The sequence below is a fragment of the Lipophrys pholis genome, assembly GCF_963383615.2.
Source record: "Lipophrys pholis genome assembly, chromosome: 7".
In the NCBI taxonomy this organism is placed as follows: Eukaryota; Metazoa; Chordata; class Actinopteri; order Blenniiformes; family Blenniidae; genus Lipophrys; species Lipophrys pholis.
This window is the reverse complement of record NC_137638.1, coordinates 9,521,792-9,546,781: the sequence shown is the minus strand read 5'-3', so window position 1 is coordinate 9,546,781 and position 24,990 is coordinate 9,521,792. Positions and strand designations below refer to the sequence as shown.

General features: G+C 41.0%; 1 protein-coding gene across 4 annotated transcripts; it reads right to left on the bottom strand.

Moving 5' to 3' along the window:
• Positions 1-16,221: 16,221 nt before the first annotated feature.
• Positions 16,222-24,782, bottom strand: suds3 (SDS3 homolog, SIN3A corepressor complex component). Of its 4 annotated transcripts, none has more exons than XM_080467414.1 (13): positions 24,569-24,782; positions 23,020-23,089; positions 22,881-22,936; positions 22,358-22,429; positions 20,818-20,837; positions 20,573-20,729; positions 20,251-20,346; positions 20,100-20,161; positions 19,507-19,528; positions 19,320-19,388; positions 18,527-18,632; positions 17,166-17,250; positions 16,222-17,000 (listed from the first exon to the last, which is right to left on the bottom strand). In XM_080467414.1, the coding sequence occupies exons 1-13, from the start codon at positions 24,678-24,680 to the stop codon at positions 16,902-16,904; spliced, it is 1,026 nt and encodes a 341-aa protein (XP_080323540.1). In that variant the 5' UTR covers positions 24,681-24,782; the 3' UTR covers positions 16,222-16,901. The 4 variants fall into 4 exon arrangements, with proteins under 4 accessions (XP_080323540.1, XP_080323542.1, XP_080323541.1 ...); XM_080467416.1 differs by having other exon boundaries at positions 23,873-24,596; XM_080467415.1 differs by lacking the exon at positions 19,320-19,388.
• Between the last annotated feature and the right edge of the window lie 208 nt (positions 24,783-24,990).

Below are 24,990 nucleotides of genomic sequence, written 5' to 3'. Positions count from 1 at the left end.
CATAATTAACGACGTTTCATACGTAACCTTTTAGTTCTTCGCTTGAAGAAAGATTTCAAAGCAGGGCCTTTCTTTTTAAAGAGAAAAGGGCATTAGAAGTTTTCAGTGTTGGTGTGACTGCCTTCCTTCGTAGCTTTGATGACTTCTGACGCCGAGAGCGCTCAGTTCAATTGTTTCACCAAATAGTAGCTTGTGTTACTATTGAAAACTGGATCTGGGGGACAGGTTGAAGTGCTGTGTTGGCATACACGCTTTTCCCACAGCCAGGTAGATTAATTACTTAAGAGTTCGTGAGCAGTGTTAAAAATCCACACTTGTGAATTTGAGGCACTAATTTATTCGTATTGGCTTTGTTAGGTTTCTCCTGAGTGCAACCATATCTCATACTGTCTTGGTCATCTGTTTCTGACAGCATGTTGAGCAACTCACTGAGGATTTGACATTTCTTCCATTTAATACTTGCGTCTACAAAACAAAGATATACATTTATTTTAGACGCTATTGAACAGTAAACCATCGTTGAAATAGCTGATTAATGTAACAAGTATACCTTTTAAAAAAGGATATTCTTTTGTTCCATCTGAGATATTTCAGCCACAAAGTGTAACACTGGCCTCATATTTCTCACAGTTTACATATTCATTTTGGCTTTGTTTTATTTTCAATTAAATATGGGGTGTGAATTATTTGCATATCATTAAATTCCAACCACCCTACCTTTACTGGAAGGGAGCGCGTATTTATGCCATAATTGCCGTGGCCACTGAAGGACACGGTCACATTGAAATGTAATAAGCCGCTTGCACAATTGACCTGTGCTCTCCACATGACACAAATACATTCAAGGTGCATCGGACAGACAGCTGTTATACGCACCATTCATTACCGTGAACAGTCACCTTTCGTTCCCTGTAGCAGCCCCAGCAATTATTTAATCCCATAAACAGGTTGTATTGTGGATTGTAACTTTTAAGATTCCCCTCACTCGTATCTCTGTGTTTCTGTGCAGAAGCACAGGAGGCTGGAGCTGAGAAAAGCATCCCTGATATCTCATGCCATAAACACAGGGTAGGTGCTTCAGCTGCATATAAATAGCATCATTTCATGGCAACCGTCATTATGCACCAGCATCATTAAACGTAGACCCAGTCAATCAGACCTCCACAGAGAGCCTCTGGCCAAGGTTTGTAATGCCACAGTGGTTATGTGCTCTCTCCAGTCTGCAGCTGCCTGGGGTCTAGTGCAGGATATGTGTGTCCTTGCAGAGACATTGGAATTTTATACATTTTCAGAAGATGACACTGTGGATTTTCTCCTGCGAATATATAAAAAACAAAAAAACAAGCATCATCACATTCACAGGTTACAGGTCTGTTTTATTAGTGTATAAAATAATCGTGATTGATTACTTGGGAAAGTTCAAGTACAACTGTAAGACACTTTTGATTTGAAACATGGAGATGTTGATCAGTATTTGTTTTCACTAAAGAGGAGGAGAATTGTATGTCGAGTCCTACCGATAGAAAATAAACAAGGAAAAGATTTCATGTGGTTAAATGTGAAATGATAACCTCTTTCAATGTATAATTCGTATTGTTTGCACATCATTTCACTATGTGAGTTTGAAAGTAGTCTGGCTGGAGTTTAGCATATTTTGAAGCTGTGGCTTGTTTCTGAGTGTTTCTGGTGTTGCTAATGGGATAGTGGTTGGCTCAGGTGTTGGTTAGTGGTTCGACCACCAACTTCACTTTCCTTTATGCTGAAGTGTCTTTGGGCAGGACACTGAACTCTAGCATGCTCTCAATAGAGTACATGTAGCAATTAATTTGCCATTAAGAGAATGAGAACTGATCATGCAATAGTGGTGCAGTGGTAATATGTGCTCTAAAGGTGCAGCCCATTTATTATAATGGTTGAGACTACTTCATCTATTCTTGTTGGGAATTGCCAAGTGTGTAGAAAACTACTGGCGCAGGCCTTGATGACCACACTGATAAAAAGGAGGTTGGTCAATAAGTGAAGAAGACTGACCCTGGCAGACCAAGCACATCTGCCCAACCTGAAGCTTGGTTGCGGACACGTATGGAATAAAAAACAAATCTTTCTCATTCCTGATCTGACCTTCAATAGTTTGCAGAAGGATTTCAGACTTAAACAAGGTACAAGTGAATAAATAGATAAATAAAAACTAAATAGGGAATTTATGAGTTCCATAATTGCATTTAGTTTTTTTGGCATTCTTTACATATTACATGCATAAGTCCAACAAACTGCTTGGACTCAAAATATAAGTTGCAGATAGTTCCAGATATTCTCAATTGAATAAAAGGTTTAAGATATTTACAAATTAATTGCTGTACAATTTCTAGAATGACAGTTTACTTTTCATTTGACTTGAGAAACAGGACCTTTTTTTCATTTTCATGTTAATCAACTAAATGCAATATTACAAAATGCAATTAGAGAATATCTTTATTTTTGTTGCTGCAAATGCTTCTGAAGAAGACACAATGATAAACTATGTGCTGAGGTGCCTCCTGGCTTGTCGGGACTTTCTTCCATGTTGGAGCCATTTTTCAAAAGTGACTAAATAACATTTTACGAGATTGCCCAATTTACTTTTCTGCGAATTCATCTTTGCTGTAATGTCTGGATACCGTTCGTCATATTTCTTAGCATTTTAACTACATATCTAATGCAAGTCTTGACTGGCTTTAGTCCAATGCTCCTGTTGGGCGGAACATATCATATAACCAATCAGCAGTATTGGTTTGAAGGGTCAAGCTCTCTCTACAATCACATCGACATAAAACCCAATCTGAAGCTTCATAAACACAGTTATGGCTGAAGGTTTTTTTTTTTTTTACAGCTTTTACAGTCAGCAGTGAACACAATTTCTAGCAAAGACCACTTTCTACCATCATCACGTTTATTTTCTTAGCCGTGGTTCCCTTATAGGCAGTGCTGTGCGAAGCTAATCTCAAACAGAGATCTCAAACTCATTCTCTACTGCAATCTGCAGACAAATCTTACATTAAGCGCTGCGGCTTCATGCGCGTCCACTGCGAGAGATTATGTGATTGCATTTCACTCTCCAATGATTAGGACATTTTCCACTGCCATTACTCAAACCGTGGCAGATGGGAAGTGAAGTCATCAGGATGCGACGCCTGTAACGCTCAAAGCTTTGGTTGATGTATTCCGAGGCAGGATGTTGCTATAATCGGACCTAATGGAAACAGATGTCTTCCACGGGACAAGACATCTCTGGCGCAGCGTGCCGGCTGCCAGGCGCTGAGTCCACCAGAGACATCTTGCTGTTTCTTTTCATCGCCACACTTCCTTTCACATCAGAAACGATCTTTCAGGAGCAGAGTTGTAACAGCCACTCTCGCTAACTGAGGCAAAGTGCAAACAAGAAAGGATCCTCAAACACATCACAGATCCATGCTGCGAGTCTTGTTCCCACTTGTTTCATGTGTCTCTGGTTTGTAAATCATAGAAAGAAGGAAACAAATTGCTTTTCTCGATAGCCCAGAAGTAGCTGCACACAAAATTATCTCTGAAAGGCCACAGGAGAAGCACAACAATTGCAAACACGTGAGCCGCAAATCCACTTAGAGAGAGACAGAGAGTAATATGCGTGTTGACTGAGAAACTACAATTTGTAGTCACTTAATGCTCCGTTCTAATGAAGCTAACCTTTTGGGTGTCCGTTTAGACTACCACGGCGCTTGGAGCCACTGAACACAAGGTGGAACTTTTTGAAAATGCTCCGGCTCCCTCTCGGTGGAAATGCTGGTTTTTTGAAACGCCGCTCTGGGTGATTCTTTTGTTGCAAGATTCAGTTATGAAAGCTCTTTTGAATGATCCACAAAACTATCTAGATTCTAGAAAGTACCAGTTCATGGGACACCTCTCACCTTGCACATCGCTGATGCATAACACTTTGGCCAGGTTTTGGTATTTTCCGAGCCATTTGGAATGGATTAGGCCTCCATCACCCCCATAAGCTTGTGCACAGCAAAGCAAAACTCCCCACTTGGACACTCAACACTCACTTGTCTATCTCATTTAATTCACTGGGTTTTAGTTATGCACCCTTTTTATTTGACTTTTCTATGTCTCTTTTTTTTTGTCTTTTTTTTCATTTGTTTCTCGTTGGATGAATCGCAATAATTCGTCACAATTACATTATTTCTTCATTTTTCACACAAATTGACACCAATGCTGATTTTTACCTCAATGTTTAATCATCTGGCGGACGTGTGGAAATGAATCCAAGGGAACAAAAAGAAAAAAAGAATTTTTAACTGCGACCTACACAAACTAGACACGGGCAAATATGACAGGACATATAATATCATCTTTAGGGAAATGTGTCTCTTTATTAGCCTAAATGTTTGGAAGTAACGCGTCCTTGTTAATTACGCACCGTTTCATGTGCGCATCTCTGAAAAGGCTTTAAAAGTTGCAGTAATGAGCCGGGATGAAGGACTGACAAGTGACCGACAGCAGCCTAATCAAAATGATGGCTTCCTAACTGCCACGAGCCATAAAGAAGGCAGGCACAGCGACATGGAATCCATTATCTCCTCCTCTACACTCCAATTGAGGCATTGGCACACCCTAAGAGCTCTCCTTAATGCCGTGTGAAGACATCTCACAATCAATGGGCTTTAATCACATCCATTTCTCCTTCTTTTTCCCTTCATCGAAGGGCAGAAAGTGTCTTGAGCTCAATCAACACTGCTGACACCAAAAGAGGGGAAGATGCTCTCTCCAGGCCACATTTGGAAAAATGAAGGGTCACAAGTTCATTTTCCTACCATTATCTACGGCGCTCTCATTAGAATAATGCAAGCCGCTATGTGATATCCATACATGCTTGTCCGTTTTTAGTCTTCACTGTGGGATCTTAATCTTTATCTTGAATGTGCACCTTCGTGAGCTTGTTCTTTACGTTTCTCTTGAATTTACCTTGAAAAGTATTTTAGACTATGGAAGGAAACCTGATTACATGGTGAAAGCGCCACACATTAAAGCACTGACCCCGGAATCAAACCTGTGACTTTTCACCATGAAGGTCGGTGAGAGATAAAAACTACATCATAATACAGCCTCCTATTTGACTTAACCCCTTCACTCATACCTTCTTAATTCTGTTTCACTCGCTCATTTTTAACACCTCTTTCAATATACACAACACCATTTGCTTCTAATTTGACACCAGCTTCAGTTTTTTTCCCAGTAGTGACAGGGCTTGAAGCAGATACATACCGAGTAATTATATTGTCATCAAAAGGATGATTTATTTCAGTAATCAGTTTAAAGAGTAAAACTTGCTTACTGTTCATATTCATTACAGTCCGACTGATTCATTGCAAATGTGTATTTCTTTTGGTATTGTTGATTGTAGATGACAACTAATTGAAGGCCCGAACACAGTATCTTGTTCAGAACACATCATGCGTCCCTCTGCTGACCACCCACATAGAGTTGGAGATTCCATTTCCCGGCAGGGCTCAGCACCTGTACCACACTGCCAGAGTTACCAATACCTGGCTGAACATCCATGGTACCCCTGTACTTGATAGGCTCACCTGATCTAACATATAGAGGATATATTGGGTATTATAAAGAAGATGATATGAGTGTCCATTAATAATCTATATGGCAGATGAATTTCACTGTCTGGATCAAATGACGATTTTCTTGAGATATTATTTCTTCCTTGCAATGTGAATATAAATACAGAAAATGACATTAGGTCCTCTTTAAAGTCAAAAAAGAAAAGTCCCTTTTGAAATTTGTACAATGTGTGAGGGGTCTGCTTTACACCCGTTTCTATAGCAAAGAGTGTCGGTCTGTTGAAATGATACCACTTACACCCTGACAGCTACATCAAGAGACACAAAGGGGAAATACACTGAATAGAGTCTCAGGAAAAAAAGAGATTGGGGTTAAAAAAAAAAAAAAAAAAGTCAAAGCCTCAAAAGATATCAGTCATTTCGAAACTGTTGTAGAGCCGAGGCAGCGCTCCATCATGCGATTCATTAAATCGTCCTGTTCAGTTTTAATAAGTGCTCCTCAGTAGCTGGGCTTGTTGTTGATTAGTATTCACTTTTGAATTCAAACTGAAGATGTGTTTGCACCAGTATCCATGACTGCAAGCACTGAACACTTTCAGTAAGATCTGGTTGACGAGCGGCCCACACACCGACGCTTTACGAAACACACAAAAGCCCACCAAAACAATAGATACATATGGATAAAAGAAGCTCCAAACATTATCATGCACGGTACTTTATAAAAATGCTGCAAAGTGACAAAACACACCCAAATGCGGAAAAAAAACTAGAAGTACCACACAATACAATAGAAATGTTTCCAAGTGACACTGTTGCCATGGTGACTGAGAAAATTGGTGAAGTATCCCACTGTGTTGTTGAAAACCGAGCTGAAATTTAGATGTATAAATTCTTCTATTGCTGTGTCTGATGATGTTTTCTTGAGTCACAGCTTTCCTCCTCTAAGTGCTGCAGATGTCGGCGATTGAGTGAAGACATTTTCTTGTGTGTGTGTGTGTGTGTGTGTGTGTGTGTGTGTGTGTGTGTGTGTGTGTGTGTGTGTGTGTGTGTGTGTGTGTGTGTGTGTGTGTGTGTTTTTCTTCAGCTGCGATGCATTAACCTCTTAGGGCTGCCGTATCTGTCACTCCCTCTGGCTCTTCAGCATTTACACCATTAATTTGGTGAGAACAACAACAACAACAGCGCAGAAGCAGCTTCTCAATAAGCGGAGATTTCCGTGCTCCGTGTTGGGGAAAGAAATTCATAACAAGGCGGTGAGGGTTTAGATGTTTTCTGACAGAATTACAGTGTAATTAAAGTAGAACTAAAGACAATAGTGCAGACAGTGCCATTTCAAAAGAGTTCATGTATTGCATAAGTGTTCTCATAATTGAACAATTTTGAAGAAGTAAAGATGTTTTTCTCAAAATTGTAATCATAAAAATTGTAATAATTGCCACCAACAGGTGTAGTGGAAAATGGCTAAACAGTGGAATTATGTGACATGGTTAAAAACAGGCCAGGGAGCTGGAGAGGTCAAAAACCTTGAAAGCTGATACGGTTCCCTTCATTGAAGGTGAGATGTGAAGTTCCACCTCACTGTGGGGCGTCAGGAGGAGTTCCAACAGGCTACAGTAGCATGTTTTTCAGTCTGAATCTGGACTCTAACTCAGGCTTATTGTCTGTGTGCAAATTATTTGTATTGCGTCGATCTCTGTTCACCATTTCCGCTCCACTTTCACTTTTTTGAGAGGTATTGGGGAAAATTGTGATCCAGAACGGTCAATGGTTCGCCACAGCTGCAGGAAGAACAATAAAAAAAGGATTGTTACTGACTCACTGAATCTGTCAGGGAGTGGCTGAGGGTTCCTTGTGTCTTTACTCACCATATCTGCTTTAAAATATAATGTTTTCGAGACATTTCAATTTCTCTCACCAGGGTTTTTTTTTTTGTTCGTTTTTTTTCCTCGAGTCATTTTCTACTACCGAGATCCTGGTTGCTCTAAATGAGAATGTTTTAGATACGTGTTGCTTCTCGGGCTTGTCTCCTCTCCAGTGCTGTCTTTATGAACCTATCCTCAATGTAATATAACAAGATCATGTGCCCATCCACTTTCCTTCTGAAGATTTTCAAACAGTCCCCATAGAAACTTTTTAAGTGTGCACAGTGAAGTTAAAAACAAACAAGAATCATCTGTCATGCCAACTTTTTGTATAATTGCCGCAGAAAGTCTTGATTCATTAATTTACACAGCGAGAGAAAAGTTTAAATTCCAAATGAGCCGACAACAGAGGAAGTACGATATTGAGGACTTCAGTTAAATTGATTTTCATGGACTGGATCTGATACTCCACCGCCACGGTGTTATTTGCAAAAGAAAGAGAAGGAGCGGCTAATAATTAAGTTTTGGGGAGAAAGTGCAAGGGGTTGTGCAGACTTCAAAAAGCAGAAAACAAGGGCACAAAAACATTATATAATGCAGCCATATCAGTGAGACTTGATTCGTTCTCGCCGATCAAAATAGCACAAGGCCACATCTCAGACACGAGGACTGGGTGGCATTCATGGCTGTACAGCAAAGTGTTTGGTGTTTACTGAGCGGTAAGTTCATCTTCTAGAACCCTCGTGCTGAATTACGCTTTAATTCATTTGCTTCAAATTACTAACGTTTAACAAATTATTATCAGAAAGATATAGTGCCATATTGTTTTGTGAAGAATAGGATGAATTAAAACGACCAAATATTATGATAAAACGAATGAAGTAACGACACTGCAAAGCGTCTTTGTGCGTCTCGGGGTCAAAATATTTTGACCTATTCTGAACCTCATGCATCAATACGCTCATATCGACAAAGCTACTGTTAATTTAGAGACAAAAATAACTTCATTATTTACAATACAAACATGAAAGATGCACTCGTATTCCCGTCTGACATCGCTGATGAATAGTCCTGTCTTCATTTTCTTATTCCTCAGTTGCAGCAGTATATTAAATTTAGTCCAAAAAAAAACAAAAAAAGATATATGATGTGAAGGTGGCATCCTCCAGATGCCTGCCTGCCTCCCCACGAGGTAAGACGTGATCTGTCTTTTCAAGGTAAGGACCTCTCTTGAGTCGGCAGAGCGTTTCCCGGAGCCTCGTGAATGCAGAAATTAGATGACAAACTTTTTTCTTTTTTTTTTCTTTTTTTTCTACAGATGCCTGCATGGTCCATCTCTCAATCTAAAAAAGCTCCCTTTATCTCTGAGCTCTTCTGAATAAAATATGCAGAAAGTTGAGACGCCTACAGAGAGGTTGGCCAGGAAGCAAAGGCTCTGACTCCCTTTGGGGATCTCGTGGTGGAGAAGCCGAGATGGTATCAGTAGATACTCTACTCTTATCGATGCAGATCTTCATCTCACATTTTGGACCCGGACAGGAAAGTCAGCGTGAAGGTTGTTGCTTCGAAGTGAGAAGAAGACTTGTCGCTGTGTACTAAGTTGAAATCACTTAGGATGTGATGTCGAGTTGGAATAAAAGATTCAAATACATCATCTGAATTCCGGACTGAGCGGTGTTGACTAATGCATTTACAACAACAGCTTTCACGAGATGGAAATCTCGAGGCGTGCGTCGGCTTCACGCCGACCAAAAAAAAAAAAGCCAAGGTCACCTCAGAAAGCCCAAGACGTGAGCGCACGTCGTCGTCTCAGGTCGCATGTTTCATTCAGAATATCAATTTAAAAAGACGCGGCAGAAAATGCCGCCGCAGCATTGTGGTCCCATTCACACAAACAATACACATTCTCATTGTCCCCATGTCACGCGTTCCAGTCATTAGGCACGTGAATTCTCTGGATGATGCTTCTGAACTCTTTGTTAAATTATTCATGCTCAGATGAAATTGTAACTCGTTGTGCTGTCGGTAATTAAAGCTGACTGGTCGGAAAAGTCGCCGGACCGGAAGCAGGTCTGCTCGCTACTGAACTCGAGGCTTTTCTGGAGCTCAAAGAGCTTTTTATGGCATATGGCTTAGACACCGGAGTACATAGATCACAAAAAATGTCCACGAGGGACTTCTTAAAAGTGATTATAGCCACATGGGCACTTGTGTATTCCTTGTAGCGATAGTTCCACCACCGGTGCCAATGATGGCAGTGGATAGTTCCCTCTGGGGGGGGTTTCACTTTGAAGCAGGCTGCCAATCTTTTGCCTTTCATCATACATATCACCTGCTTTGTCTTAGCTACAGGCCTGTACTGTACTCAGTCCACATCACTATGTACGACATGGTGCCGAAGTCCTGATAGAAGATTAATATATGTTGGTGGGTTTTTAGTGAAGTGGAACTAAAGTTTTGACTCCCTTTTTAAAGAGACGAGTAAAAAGGAACATGTAAAATGGATATTATAGACAACTGAATTGCATTTAAAACATTATATATATATATATAAGTTCTGCAACAATTGGGATAAATCTGATGTTTAATGTTCACCTTGATACTGAATTTATAATAATGCTGCTTCGTACAATTATTACTGTATGTATTGTTATATTGGTGGCCTGAAAGGACATACTACTTATATAGATTGATCTATCGCAGAAAATTATCCACAAAATCTCTGACATTATCCCGATGGAATATCTCACCGACAGGTGCAAATGTGGTATTTAATGTAAAACTCAGAGACTTTATTAAATTCAGTTGTACTTGATTGTAACTGTCTCAAGTCATACATCTGTAGGTTTCTTTTCCATCCGATGGATTTTTATGTAGAATTTGTCTTTATCTTACGTGGAAATTCATGTAGTTTTGTCACTAGTTCATTGCTGCTTTCCACAGTTTTATCAAGATGCACAGAGTTACGCACAAGGACAAAACTAACTATCTGCGCTCGGCTGAATACAAATCTTAATTTCCAAAAAGTTGAGTTTGAGCATGTGGGTGGGGCAAATAACTGTGACCTCCCACAGGCAGCACAAGCTGCAGAAATAATATTAATCAATAATGCTTTTGGAGACAGTGGTGGCAATCTTCATGTTTAAAGTTAACCATGAATGTGAAAATAAACAAACTACTTAAGTAACTTGACATTATGCTCCATCAATAACTCTTGTTCCTGCTAACCATAGAATATGCCACATGCAACATTTTTGACTAAATCACTACGTACCACAAGGGTTGCAAGCAGCCCGATACAGCCACAGTCCATTACAAACTCCAGCAGTCTAAGATTGACCTTGGACTTTTGCCCCGGGGCTTCAGGACGCAGGTGACACTGTTTAATGTGCCAATATTACAGTTTGCAATATGCTGAAGAATGACCCTGCATGTAATCTGTAGAAATGTTACCCAAAGTTCAACCAAAGTTATGAGGACTAGAAGTGTAAGAGCAAAACATTATATTTTTCTATATTGTACTCTTCAGTACAAAACATTGGTTTTGTCAGGAAAGTGCTGTTTCAGCTTTTATAAATGTGTGCATGTGCATACATTACATTCTATTTATTCATTACAAAGCTGTGCGTATACAGTGTTGGCGGGTTAGCGCAAATACATCACATGGAGTAGGGGCGGGAATAAAATAAGATTACATTTCTAGGTTTTCTCTATGCTTTCTTTGCAGCTTCTTTGCATGTTCAAATTAATTCAATCCAATAGAAGTGCCTGTAAATGTGCATGTGTGTTTCCTGTGCTGACCCTTGCTGAAACCCAAAGCCTGGATGAATCAGTGCAGACGATGGATTGGGAGCCTGCATAATGAGTGCTTTCCATATGTCAAACCACTTTATTCATTTCCACATTGTGAGCAGCAGCCCCTTAAGAACGTGATCAGTTCTGCATAGCAGCTCGGTGAGACCATGACGCGTTTTTTTACGACCTATGGTCACATACCAGCAGTGAAATGAAGAGTTTATACAGTAAGTGAATTCCTCTGGCGGTGCGAGGCTGCTGGAGAGCGATAAACTGCAGCGACACACACATGCATGCATATATATATATATATATATATATATATACACACATCAGGCCTGGCAGTGCTGTCAAGGACCAGATATCCTCTCCATAGACCACCGGAGGCAAATCGAAGTCTGCCTGGATCCCACTCGGCTCCCACCAGATAGCGCGGAGCGAGATGCAGGCCCGCGCCCTGTAGCCATGTATCGCAGCGCTGACATGCGGTGGAGCGAATGCTCAAATTAGAGGAGAGAGGATGAAAGAGAGGGAATTCAGTCCTGGGACTGGGGCTGCTGAGAGATTGTGGAGGATTCTTATTTAATTTTTTTTTTCTCACTATTATTGATGCCTTAGGTGACTTTTTTTTTATGCACACAAGCAATAACCAAAGAGTATAACAGTTCCAGTGAGACTTGCCAACAAACTGTGGTCGTGGAAGGATGGAGAGCTTCTCTTTTGTTTCACACACTGGTGAGTGTCAGCAGGTGTTTTATACGCTTTGGTGCAGAGACGGGAGAGGATGGGGAAATGGACTCATCAACAGAGATCTGTCTACATGCTTAAGTGCCCCTGCTTGTTCCCTTGCTTGCTCAGCAATATTGGTTGAGGGCAGAATAAACGGCCACCTGCAGTGAAAGCTTGAGATGGATCCACTCCCACAAAAGCAAGACATGGGTCATTTGAAAGGCACGAGTGTGGACGAGCGAGGTAAGGGGCTGCTGTTCGGTTCAAATTGCAGATTATCAGTAAAACAGACGATCAACACAACATTTAACTGAGAATAATCTCTATGTGGAAGTCAAGTGGTTACAAGAATCAACATCTATTTGAAATGGTAATACAATTAAGCCTCTTGTTTTGAACTGATTTGGAGTTTATATCCTGATTTTATCACTTATGATAATGATAAGTGCACTTTAAACTTAACAAGTTTGTCCAGTGTAAAAGCTCATTTCTCTTTACAAGTGATAGAAAAAAATTGGGAACATAATAATACATATTCTGCATTAGATGATGCTACACAATCCTCACACCAATAATCAATAATAGTAATGGCCAAAATCATTTAAACCCTATATTTATCTAAAAATAACACAAACACCGCAAATAATTGTGCATAGTAACATGTTGCAATGTTTGAAGATTGTATTATACGTATTATCCCATTTTGAATGCGATACCAGCAACACCTGAATAAAGATTTAAACTTTATGTGTCCGCTTCAAAAAAGACCTCTCACTGGATGAGCGCACAACTAATTATGTTTAAAAAAAAGAAAAATCCTCCAGAGCTGCTGAATCTGTTAGGCCCCGTTTACACAACAACAAATACGAGTGTATCCGCAAAACTTTCTTCACTTTTGGGGGGGGTCCGTTTACACGGCACCAGTGTGCGGATGCACTGTATCCGGGAAGTTTTTTATCGCGGCTCCCAACGTGGAAAGATTCTTTCACGGCTGCAAATCTATCTTGCAGAGACGGCCGGAGGCGACTGAGCCTGTTGCTGTGCATGCGCATCTCTCCCCCTCCCTCCTGCTCATCCAGTTGTAAACAAACATGGCGGCCGTGTAGTGGTACGACCCGCGGTCTATATTCTAGTTTTATCGTCCATATCAGTCGTTTAATAGTTGAGACTCAGCCTGATAGCAGCCTATGCGTCATCAGTCAATGTGGATGTCGGGTGCTCTCCCATTTTCTTCACGTCTGCACACACGTCTGTGGAGTTTCATTACAAAATCAAGCAACAGCGCCCTCCTGTGGCCCGGCATACAAACTACACCGTTGTCTCTGTGTCCGCTGCTTCAGCGTAAACGCACTCTTTTTTTTATTTTAACGGATTAGGTGTTGTCATGTGAAACGTTGTCGTGTAAATGGGGCCTTAGAGAAGACGATTCGCTCAAACAAGCCATTCTGCAAATCAGGAATAATGTTTTCCAATATAGATTTGAAATAGTTCTAATGATTTTATAAGTGTTAGCAAATAAAAGCATTGAAAAACTCTGATAATCTGAAGAAAGGTGTGCATCCCTTTAACCAGCACAGCATTGAAGATAAACAATACATCAGAGTTATTCACTGGACTGAGGAACTTTGATAAAAAATCATAGTGTGTGAACACAAATCACTACATCGAACTGAAATATTCTACCATGCAAAGGTGAATCCAGATATGAAAACTGCATTACATGTACAATATATTGAACTAGGAAGAAGATTAAAAGTCAGATTATTAGGTCACATTTGAAGCTCTTTTGGCAGTTCTACATTGGCACAGGTGTTATACGGATATTAGTACAGACAGCATGAGTGATTCGCACATCTGTCAAGTTTTTATTAAAGATCACCAACATATACAGGAGAGAGAAATAAAGCCATAAGTCAGTTTCACATAAACTAACAAAGTCTGCACACACTCGAGCTGTGTGATGTTTGGTTGTTTTGCATTATGAAGAAAAACATCAGCATGGAGACGACAACCTAAGACCCAAACAAACAAGAATAAAAAAAGAGAACTTTTTCTCCTGAGAGGTCTCCGACTTTATGGAGTTGCTTATAAGGAACATGACAGATTTGCGTGTTGCTGTTTGTGACGTCACTACAAAAACAAACAACAGCGCCAACTAGTGGCTTTACATCGTGCTAACTACATTCAGCATTTATGATCTTTTCATGTGAACGGACATTGTTTTCAAAATGTAAACGCAAAACTTTTCTGAAACAAAAACACAAAAACAATGCGTTTTGTCACTTGAAAAGTTGTGTAAACGGACTCTGTGTGCACGGCTTAAATAGGTTTTGACCTGCATGTCTGTGTAGTGGTGAGCACTACAATTTCAATAGTTCAATTTCTGAGGTTGGGACGATTCTGTGAGGAGTTTGCATGTCACACAACTTTTTCATCTTACCCGCAGCGCACGGCCGTACAGTTTTTTGATTGGGTGTATTCTTCCACTAGAAGAGAATCTTTCACATGATTTTGATGGAGCCTTTTTTTTACCAGTGTCGGTTTTACTTGGCATCGGACCAGAAATAAAATCTACTGTATCGTATCAGTACTGTCCATGTGAATGGTTTTGTGGGATTATCGCTCTGTGTTAACCCTGTGATGGACCCTGGCTTCCCGGTGAGCTGGGATCAGCCGCAGCCAACTTAAAGCGGCTAAAGCAGCATAGAAGATCGCCGGATGGATGGATGGGTGGATTTAAAATTTCACCAGTAGATGTGTGGATGTCGCTAATGGGCGCTCTGAAGTTATGTGACTTCAGCCGATGAGAGTCCGTAGGAATATCTAGAGGCTAACAAGCATTGAAAAAAATACAGTTGAAGTGTGTCTGATGAGGCCCCAAAAGGGAGTCTGTGGAGAATTCACAAAAGTTTCTTGGGGGGGGCGGAGTGTCAAGTACAGCAATAGTTTATCGCACCGTCTTTGTGTCTGAGGTCAGATCAACCCCACTGCAAAGCCAGAAAACCCTCCAGGCCCTGTAGGTCTCACCTTCGCTGCCTTATTGCGTGTTATTGTGGCTGAATCCAAAAAAAAAAAGCCCGACCTGCCATGAATAGAGCAGACAGGCATCACATTCACTATCAGCTCATTTCACGCGCTCACCAGAGACCGAGCAATCACACCAGAAGGCTGCTGGACGGCCACCCTTTTCACACCAGCCTGTCGTTTTGTGCAGAGCGGCAAAAACCGCAATTGCCCTCCTTGTCAGTCGGTGTCATTAAGTCAGGCAAAGTGAAGAAAGAAAAGAAAAGAAAAAAAACCCACATGCCATTCGGGTTCAGGTGATAGGACACACAAGAGTGAGGTGGCGGGCCGCGTAGACAGCAAAGAGCTGTGCTGAATGCCAAATAATTCATCTGTTCACAAAGTGGCGGGAATCTGTGTGAGCTGACTGGGTCGGGCTGATGATATGGCAAAACAGGCAAATCGAACGGACGCGAGGAAATGAATCTTCTCTTCTCACATTGGAAATACCAAGTCGTGAGGGTTTTAAGATACACCACAATGCATCATTGGTTGCGCATTATTGTTTGATTATTTGTAAAATGTTTGAAATAAAGAAATAACAAACCGATAGCGCAAGCCTGCATTTGCATGATGAGCAGATTAGAGTTCATGAGTAACTAGAACATCCCAGATGAAACATGTTTTCAGAGTTTTTACCTCATTCATCATTTTATCACTCACTGGTTAACCAAACTGTCCCCACTTCCACAAAAACACTTAACTTTACAAAATTTTTTTTGGTTTGGTTCCTGCATAAATCTCTCAAACGACCAGTCCTGTAAAAAAACAACTCAATCACTCTGAATATAAGAAATGCCACTTTGATTACTTTACAAGTGTTTAACAAATATTTTCAATATATAAACAATTTTGCCAGAATTTGATGCATTGTGATCGTCTGTGAAGCATCCACTGTAACATTTGCTCCAACTGAAAGTCCTTTTACACTGACAATTAAGTCCAAATAAATCCAGAATTTAAAAAAATCTTTAACTGAATTTGTAATTTTGTCACCAAGATCAGCAATTGTACTGTATAAGCTATACACAATCACTTCAGAAACACGTTTCTTTGAAATACCAGCCGTGACGCTCCGGCATCGTAATTTGACACCGAGCATAGCTGTGTTAAGTTGTGGTCACTTGTTACTAGAGGCCTGTGGATGATTTTCATCATGGCGACAATAATGAAGCGTTTCAGGTCGTAAGAAAAGGCAGGGGTCATTTTTATTCACATGGGACACCATACAAATAAGCAGAAGTGAAAGCTCCACATGCAGATACTGTTGAACTGTGGAGAAGATCACTGGACAAAATAGAATTTACACTTCCAAAACACATTTTCCTCAACTAACAAATAAGAAGGCTCATTACACATGTAACAGAAACACTGTAAAAACCATCAGTATAGCAGGGAACCCCCAGTTCTTGACAGTGCAAAAGGCATTTAATAAAAAAAAAAAAATTAAAATAAAATAAAAAAAAAAGTACAATTTCTTGTATAAGGAAAACTTTGAACGGGGAGATGTATACTGCTCAAACTGAAGCTTGTTTTTAAATAATTTTTACAGTGTTTGCTTTGCTGACTGTCCGATGAATCCATATAAAGTAAAGGCTTGAGACAAAAGTCAACACAGGCTGCTAAATAACCGCCAACTGTTTTCCGAGTTTAGCCACATAGTGACAAGTAATGATGGAAAAAAAAAAATGGCGGCAGCAGCACCGTCCCAGGATGTGGGGAAACAAACCGACTCCGGCCACCGAAGCAAAGTGAAGAAAAACCGTGTGTGTCTGAAATGCACCGAAGAACCCGGTCGGATGAATGGATGGATGAACAAACAGATGGGCTTGGCCGAGGAGGAGCGAGGTGACGCCACGTTTCACGCAGCCGACCGTCGACGGATGACGAAGGCACCCCTCTGCAGCTGGCCCAGGTAGATCCTCATCTTCGTACTGTCGCTCGTCTTCCTCACCCAAATCTGCACCACAAAGAGGAGGAATTAAGTCTTTGAGAGGCACAAATTCCACATTTGGCACGTCGTCTCATAATTTAAGCAGCGGGAATGGTATGAAATGAAAATTCTAAAGGTAAATAAATTTGTGAGATTCACATCAGCAAAATATAGAATATCCTGAACCCTCACCTCATTGGTCCCCACGGTGCTGATGACACAGCTAATCTTTGTGTTGTCCTTTGACTCCAGGTATATGGCCTGGCTCTTGTGGTACCTGTCGGCATGAGAACAAACTGCATCAGGGAGGAACTCGTCATATATGATGACAACTCTCGCGCCCTCAGACGAACAAACCGCATTTCTCCTGAGACGGCGCAGAGTAGAGAATTGAACTGAAAAGCCAAAACAAAAAGTTATGTTTGTTTAATGGCTCCGAACCAAACCCAGAGGAAGACATCGACACTCCAAGGTATTTAATCATTCGGGGAGCAGTCAAGAATAATGACGTCTGTCTGCGGCGGCGGTGGTTTCCTGCAGGCTGGAATAAATGAGGCTTTGCTTCAAAAGGAAATGTCTCACTTCTTTCCACCTCCTCATTCTCCTTCAGGAGGGTTTCCAGTGACCTCCTGACATGTCTGCAGACCTCCGCTCTCAAACTGAAAGCCAATCTACATCCCAGCAGCTGCTCTGGCTCTGATGCAGACAGATCCTCCAAGTACGTGTGTTTTTTTTTTTTTTTTTTTTTTTTTTTTTTTTTTAAATGGTGGCTCCAAGCGCCAGCACATATTCAACGCTTCCTGCATAAGAGCTCTTTCTGTAGCCCAGACAAAAATAAAATTTAAAATGAAATTTTAAAAAAAAAAAAAAAACAAAAAAAAAACTGCCATCCAAGTGGTTTTGTATATGTCTGATCAATGGAGCTTCACAGCCGGCAAACAGAACAACGTGGCCATCTAGTGGAGACACAAGCTTGAGTCAGAGACCAACATGATTCATGAACATGAAATCAGCTTTTGCCTCTGAAATAGAGCTGTGATACAGAAGCAGTGTGGATCCAGCGCCACTTACACTGGAATAGATTCAGATTGCTTCAGGATTCAAAAAGGTATTTTAGCAGATTTGGATAAACGTTGCATGAAGTGAGGTTATGAAAATCAAAAAGAGTTTGGAAGGGTTGGATTACCTCCCGTTTCAAATCTTAAGATTTTTATCCGCGTTACTAAAACATTTTGAAATGCTGAACCAGTAAGCACATAAACATGATTCTATATAGTATTAATGTCTTTTATTCCCTTTCCTGTTATGCCCTCTTTATGACGGGGTTTTCCCTCCCTCCCTCTTTAAAAGTTAAATTTTCCTCTTTAAGGTTTGAAAGCCATTGATCATTGATTAATCGCCTCATTTTGATAAACCACGTTTTCTCTCGTTAAGATATTCACTATTCCTCTCATCGTAATTCGCATTTTTATTTTCCCGTGCTAAAAAAAAACAAAACAAAGAAAACAAGTTGCAACAGACCATTTGAAATGACAGAAAAAGAATGTCATTACCATCTTTTGTCGTAGTAAAGTTTGCCCTCCTCGATGCGGGCCTCGTAGCGCTGGGTGGGGCTCTCCAGGGGAGCAGAGGGGATGTGTTCGGGGGTCGACGGGGAAACTACATGGGGAGAAACACACTGAAAAGCTGCAGCACACACAAAACCGGTAAAAAGAAGGTGGAGGGGTAGTGATAAAACTTTGTATTCAGCCGAATGTTTGGGTTTCAAATTCAAATGTACAACTGCAAAGTTAAGAGCTCGGAACTTTCACTGTGTAAGCTGCTTTATTCTATATGTATTCGGGATCTTCATTTGTACAATGTAATGTGCAGAGTATATGTGAGTGCATGTGATGAAAATGTCGATACTTTGGCAGTTACTACTGAAAATAACGACAATCTCAACAATTGTATGATCCTTTATGGTTGCAAAATACAGTGAAATGTCAAAAGAAAATAATCTATGTTGCATTATGCATCTTTTTACAAATCCAATATGACAACATGGCTTTGAGCAACGAGGCAGCATTCTTTCATGCCGATATCTCAGCTCAGGTCTTAAGTGTTGTGTTTTGTCCGATACTCTTAACAACTTTGTTTTTTTTTTTTGTTTGTTTGTTTTTTCAATGTTTCCTTTGACATTTTTACAGTTCGCTTGGCGGTTTGACGCATTAGAACCCCTTGCGAGCGGGTTTTGGCCCGCAAGGGCCTTATGTTTGAAGCCCCTGTTTTAGAGTGTTGTAGGCATGCAGGACCAATAGTTGACAAGCAATGTCCCAACTTCTCTGCTGGCGACGACAGAAGTACCTGAAGTTACAGCCTGCGGCGCAGCTTCAGATTTAGTGTCGAGAGCTGAGAGCAGCATCAATCTTCTCCCTTAACTCAGCCAGAGAGTGAATAAGTGCATTTCCCTAAATGACAAAGCCTTCCCTTTGAACTACAGGACTCAAGTGTTCACATCTAAACGCACTTAAGGAGACGAGTGCTGCCATACCTGGTCGCTTTGGTGACTTCAGCTGTGAAGAGAAGCCGTTACAATGATTAAACACAAAGTGAGACATTCGGCAGAGACTCTTAAGAAGTGATATGAAGACGTATCATCTGGAGCAAGATGACCAATCAATATCTTCCCATTGTTAAAACAATGTTTTAAAAGTGCTAAAGGAGCCCAACAGTTCAGCATTAAGGACATTTGGGTCCATTGATCTATAGAAGCGATCAATAAATGGTCGGATTGTGAATGATTTGGGGAGAATTATTGTCTGTTAGCTGTGAATATGTGTGAAAAATAAAATAAAAACAATCTGTGGAAAGGATTTAACTGAAGAGAAAAATTAGTAGGACTATATACATTTCTGTTCTGGGTTTCAATAGGCTACGAGAGTAATTAGTATATTACTTAATAGAAAAACTAATTACATTTCACTTTAATAAACTTACTTGAAGACATACCTTTTGTTAAATAATTGATGTTAATTCTAATATGTCCTCGTAGTTAAAGACCTCGGTCACAATTTCAGTTTTCATGAATGAAGATTACATGTCTGTCAAAGAGATTATTCTATAAACTAATCCAGAACCACGTACCTTATTCAGTGTTCTCAGATCTTCCATAATCTGGTCGTCTGTTAACAAGTAATTTAACTGGGGTGTGGAGAGTTAAGGAAAACGAGAAATCGATCTTAAGAAAACACCAGTCCTTCCCTTAAAAAAAAAAAAAAAGGAGAATGAAGGATATCTGGTGCAGGTTTCCTCCGTTTGTCTGGGATTGGGACTGGATCGTTGGGGCGTCTCCTCAGCTTCCGCGTCATGATGGGTTTTACCTCCATTGAGTCTGTAAAAATACAGATTAACTTAAAATAATAAAACTTTATAAATTAAGGTGATTACAACAGCTCCACTGCATCTAGAAGTCTGATCAGACATCTTGAAGAGTTGCAGAATACCAAAAGCAGAAAAGGTCCACTTCCACTCTCAGTACTTTTACCCCAATTTCTCCATTCTTTATTTATTTTTTGCTGAGTAAGCCTCTAATTAATATTCCTGTTCGTTTCTCTCACCGCCTGTCAGCTCCATTGTTAGTTTCTCATTCTCGATCATCTTCTTTTTCTCCTCCAGCTCCGCGATCAGGTTTTCCTTCAGTTCAACCTTTTTATCATCAAACTCTTTCACAGCGGCCTTCTTCTCTTTGATGTAGTTCCTCTCTACCTGCTCTGTCTGGAAAAGTCAAGAGAGATTATGCGTTCACATCTCACACGTAGAACGTAACGACCGATTGTACATTAGGGAGATTGAGTGAGCTTACTTCAAGCTGGAGAAAGAGATCTGTGAGGGGGAAGAGAAACAGCATGTGTCATGATAAACAAACTTCGATTCAAATTCTATTACAGTATTCTTGTTCTTTTTTGCCACATTTATATTCAGCTGCCATCGGATTTATAAATGCAACTACTGGGTTCCAGTCGAACTCCCGTCAGTCTATTACGAGGCCATTTTCAAAAAAAGATAAAGTATTCAGCACAAAGAAAAAAGCCTTTTCATCAGCGAAAAGCTGAGTAAATGAAATCCTGGCGCGCTGAAAGAGAAGAAAACAAAGCTGAACATAAACAAGACGAGCGACTGAGTCAACAAAAAGAAAGTTTGAGACGAGATTAAAATGGTGAAAGATGAGGAATTAGGTCTGATTCCTATTTTCGGAAGTGTGACCGAGAGTAATGTGCTCACAGCATGTTTTAACTACCATCTCTGCATGTAAGACATTTTGACCACCCTCCTAAAACTGTGCAGTTTTTGTTCCGATTGGTATTTATCAGGACCTTCATTAACTTCTGCAGCAGTTTGAGCTGCAGGAGCTCGTCTGTTGAATCGGGCCGAAGACTGACCAAGTCATCAAGCGGTCACCATTTTTCACTCAAATCCTCACATTTGTTCATTTTCCTTCTTCGAACACATCAACAATAAAGACAAGATGCTGCTGCTGAATTTCTCCAGCAGCTGACTAGTCGATACAGGCACATGTTACAGCCACTGGGATGGAAGATTTCAGGTCAGCTAATAAAATGAATGTGACCTCGGACAGTGCAAAAAGAGACGTATGAATTTTACGTACTAAGTGTAGCACTGCATCAAGCTCTGAGCACTGTAACACAAAGACAGGGCTCTAATATCAAAGTCCCTCATTTACTGGTCCTGTAAGGTGGCATCTCAAGATAACTTATCGTGCAGTCAAGATGTTCGCTCGTCTAATAGAAACACAGGAGCAGCTTGCATCTTTAGCAATTACAGCTTCCACTTTGGACATAAGCATGAACTGACGGGAACATTTAACGTTCAGACAGCATGACTGGCTATTGAAAATGCCCATAAATCCTGCACCCGCGTTTACAACAGAAATACATAAATGAGCGGATACCAAGTGTTAACACTTGGGAGGTGAGCAAACTATATAGCAGAACTAAAATGCCTCCAAGAGCTTGCACAGATTATTGAATCATTACTGCTTTAAAGGACTTAAAGAATTATTTGCAGATGAAGCACATCCTGTAAGTTACTGTGGCTGGAAACACATGAAGACATCTGATTGTAAGGAATTCCTCCATGCTGAAGATGAATTTTGTTCTAACCTAATGCTCCATATCACAATCAAAACTTTTGTTTATTAACTTCTATTCACATTTTTTTTTTGCATCTCAGCCAGTGCTTTATTTTGCAGCTCAATGTCCAGCCAGTGTTCTCGTTGGGAATCCACAAACAAAACAAAGCAATCCAAATTGAGAAATAATCAACAGTAAATGTGCTTCGATCTTAAAGATGACGCGAGTCCAGTGAGAACGCTGTGTACTCGCCTGCATTTCTGAGTCTCTCTTTGTACTGCTGGTCCAGCTTCTTCATTCTCTTCTGATACTCCTGCAGCGTGCCTGCAAGAGGAAAAAAATAAAAAGATCTTTATGTTGGACGAGAAAGGACTTATCTCTTCAATACAAGCCGTCATCAAAACATATAAACAACTCTACTCATTATGTCTGCATCTTCTTCCACTCTTAACACACAAAAAGGCTAAACTGGACCACCCTGACGCGCCACCTACTTGTGGATTTATATAAACACAATATGCAACACTGCAATTTCCACAACGAACATCAGTCTGGGCAATACTTGTGGGACAGCTGTTCGGACAGCACAGTCAGCAGTTTGTATCTTTAAACAACAAGGCTGCTTAGAATGAGCCGTTCATGGCCGAGGGACATTTGTCATCATCTGATTCTCTCTTTGAAGCCAGGGGTTATCATGTAACTACTACTGTGAATAATTATTTGAATGCACTACATAAGAGGCCTATTTGTCAGGTGATGTGAAATAAAAATCTACCTTCTTGGAGTTGCTGCAGCTGTCTTTTCAGAGAGGCCAGTTTGTCTTGGTACATTCTGCAAAGAAATAAGAGTTTAGATGTGCCGAGACAGCATTTGTAGTTCAAGTTAAAAAAAAAAGAAGAAAAAAATAAACTTACTGCTCTTTGATTTCCACATAGTCATCCTCATCATGCTTGGCAAGATCCGTCTCACTGGCATCCTCAGTGTCTGGAAGAAGGACAGGACAGAGAAACTATTCACAACTATTCCCCGAAAGATGACAGATTGAAATCAGAGTTGAATGCACCGGAGCATGTTGTGCCACGACATGATTACAGGGCCGGTTTGCCATAAAACAACCCCCCTCCTGCGTAGACGTGCGTGGCACCGGTAAGGTAATGGTGAACACCCTGCTCGGGAATGCCCTCCGGTTAGACCGGGACACACCGGGGGGGAAATCCACGTCTGATCCTCGGACTGACATCCGGAAAAGTTCGTCCGACTAGGAAGAATCTAGTACGCAAAAAAAAAAAAAAAAAAAAAAAAAAAAAAATGTCTTTGGGGTGAGTAGACCTAATGTACTAAATGTTGAATGGAGCGACTGTCTCGCCGTGAGTGTCAAAGCTTTTGCCGCATTAATCAGAGCGATGCCGGCTAAACTTGGAGCCGCTGTCAAGCCGGGGACAACTCGAGGCGAAGCAGCTGGGACAATGTGGCCAAACTCCGGGGAATCCAGCCCTGCGAGCACCGGTACGATCCGACTAGACCGACTTTAACTCAAGAAGAAGAAGAAGAAGAAGAAAGAAAAAAAACCGAAACGAACGAAGATCGAGGCCCGTCGGTCGCGTTAAGCTGACACAGCAGCTTTCATTTTCAGTTAGCATTAATGTGCTAGCCGAAGTTAGCCCCGTTTTAAAGAGTCACCCGAGCCTATGTTTGTCCGGGTTCTTCTCGGAGAAGACACGCAAAACCCTAATGTCGTTCGCCTTCGTCGTGAAACCGTGCCCGTACCTTGTAGCGTTGTCATCGCCCGTGTGTCTCCTCGTCTTTCGTCTTTCCCATCCGGTGCGATCCGTCCTGCCTGCACAGTGTGAAGAGGGCAGTGCGGCGGACTGGACACAGCTCGGCTAACGTCACGGAGCGAGGCGGCTAATTAACGCCGCGCAGCACATCGCAGCGAAGCGTTTATAACCGCCGCGAGTGTGCATCATCGGAATACGCTTTACGTTACACGGACGTCACTTTTCGGTGCATTTAATAGCGTAAAGATCGATGTTTATTTGAAGCTCGGGACGCAATTGCGTCACCAATCGAAAGTTTTTATGCAAAATAATAGATTATGTGTGCTATATTTAAGAGCTTGCAGCCCGTATCGAGTTGTAAAAAGTGTTTTTTTCCACTACGCAGCAGAATCGTTTGCACTCTGAAGCGGCTAACGATGTAGCTCGCATGCTAACTCTGTTGTTCCCTAATGTCAGCAGTGACTTAATATTAAACAATAGTTCACCACACAATGGAAGAAAACTGCAAACGGACTACAAAAGCTAACTCAAACCCAAACCGCAAGTGGATTTAAAAACTGCCTTAAAAAAAAAAAAAAAACAACCAACCAAGCAGATTTGTTTGAGTACCGCGCGTTTCCGTTTGTTTTCCAACAAGTAGACGGAGCCCGACGAGCCTTGAGGAGGATCCGCTTTAAAACCTCACCTTCCTCCGAGTCTCTTCCCCTGAAACTCCGGTCGTCGTCCTCGTCCACGCTGTCCAGCTCCTCCTCGTCGTTGTAGTAGTCCACCATGGGAGACAGCAGAGTCGAGGCCATTTGTTCGCTTTTTAAAAAACGTAAACAAACTCAAAATAAACAGCTCGTCTGGACCAGCGCCTACAACTGCCAGGACCCCCGGGCGCCAAGCTGCCTGACAACATGCCTAAATACAATATCCATACTATTAACGAGTGGTGTTGCTGTTACGTGTCTAATGTAATATTTTCAAACTCCTAAAAAAAAAACGTTGAATACTCTATTTCATGTTGCACGGGTTTTAATTTACAACTAAAATTAAAAACAGGCATATTTCTGGATGTCTCTTTTGGCTTCATCAGTGCTGCTAATGTGAGCCAGCTCATCTCTC

What these genes read in the sequence shown, in the direction of transcription:
- suds3 (XM_080467414.1), bottom strand. Translation starts at nt 24,680, where the DNA reads ATGGCCTCGACTCTGCTGTCTCCCATGGTGGACTACTACAACGACGAG. An exon ending in GCTGCAGCAACTCCAAGAAG is followed by an intron (nt 22,430 to 22,880) that starts GTAGATTTTTAT and finishes TTCCTCTTGCAG; the next exon opens with GCACGCTGCAGGAGTATCAG. An exon ending in AGAGAGACTCAGAAATGCAG is followed by an intron (nt 20,838 to 22,357) that starts GCGAGTACACAG and finishes TCCCCCTCACAG; the next exon opens with ATCTCTTTCTCCAGCTTGAA.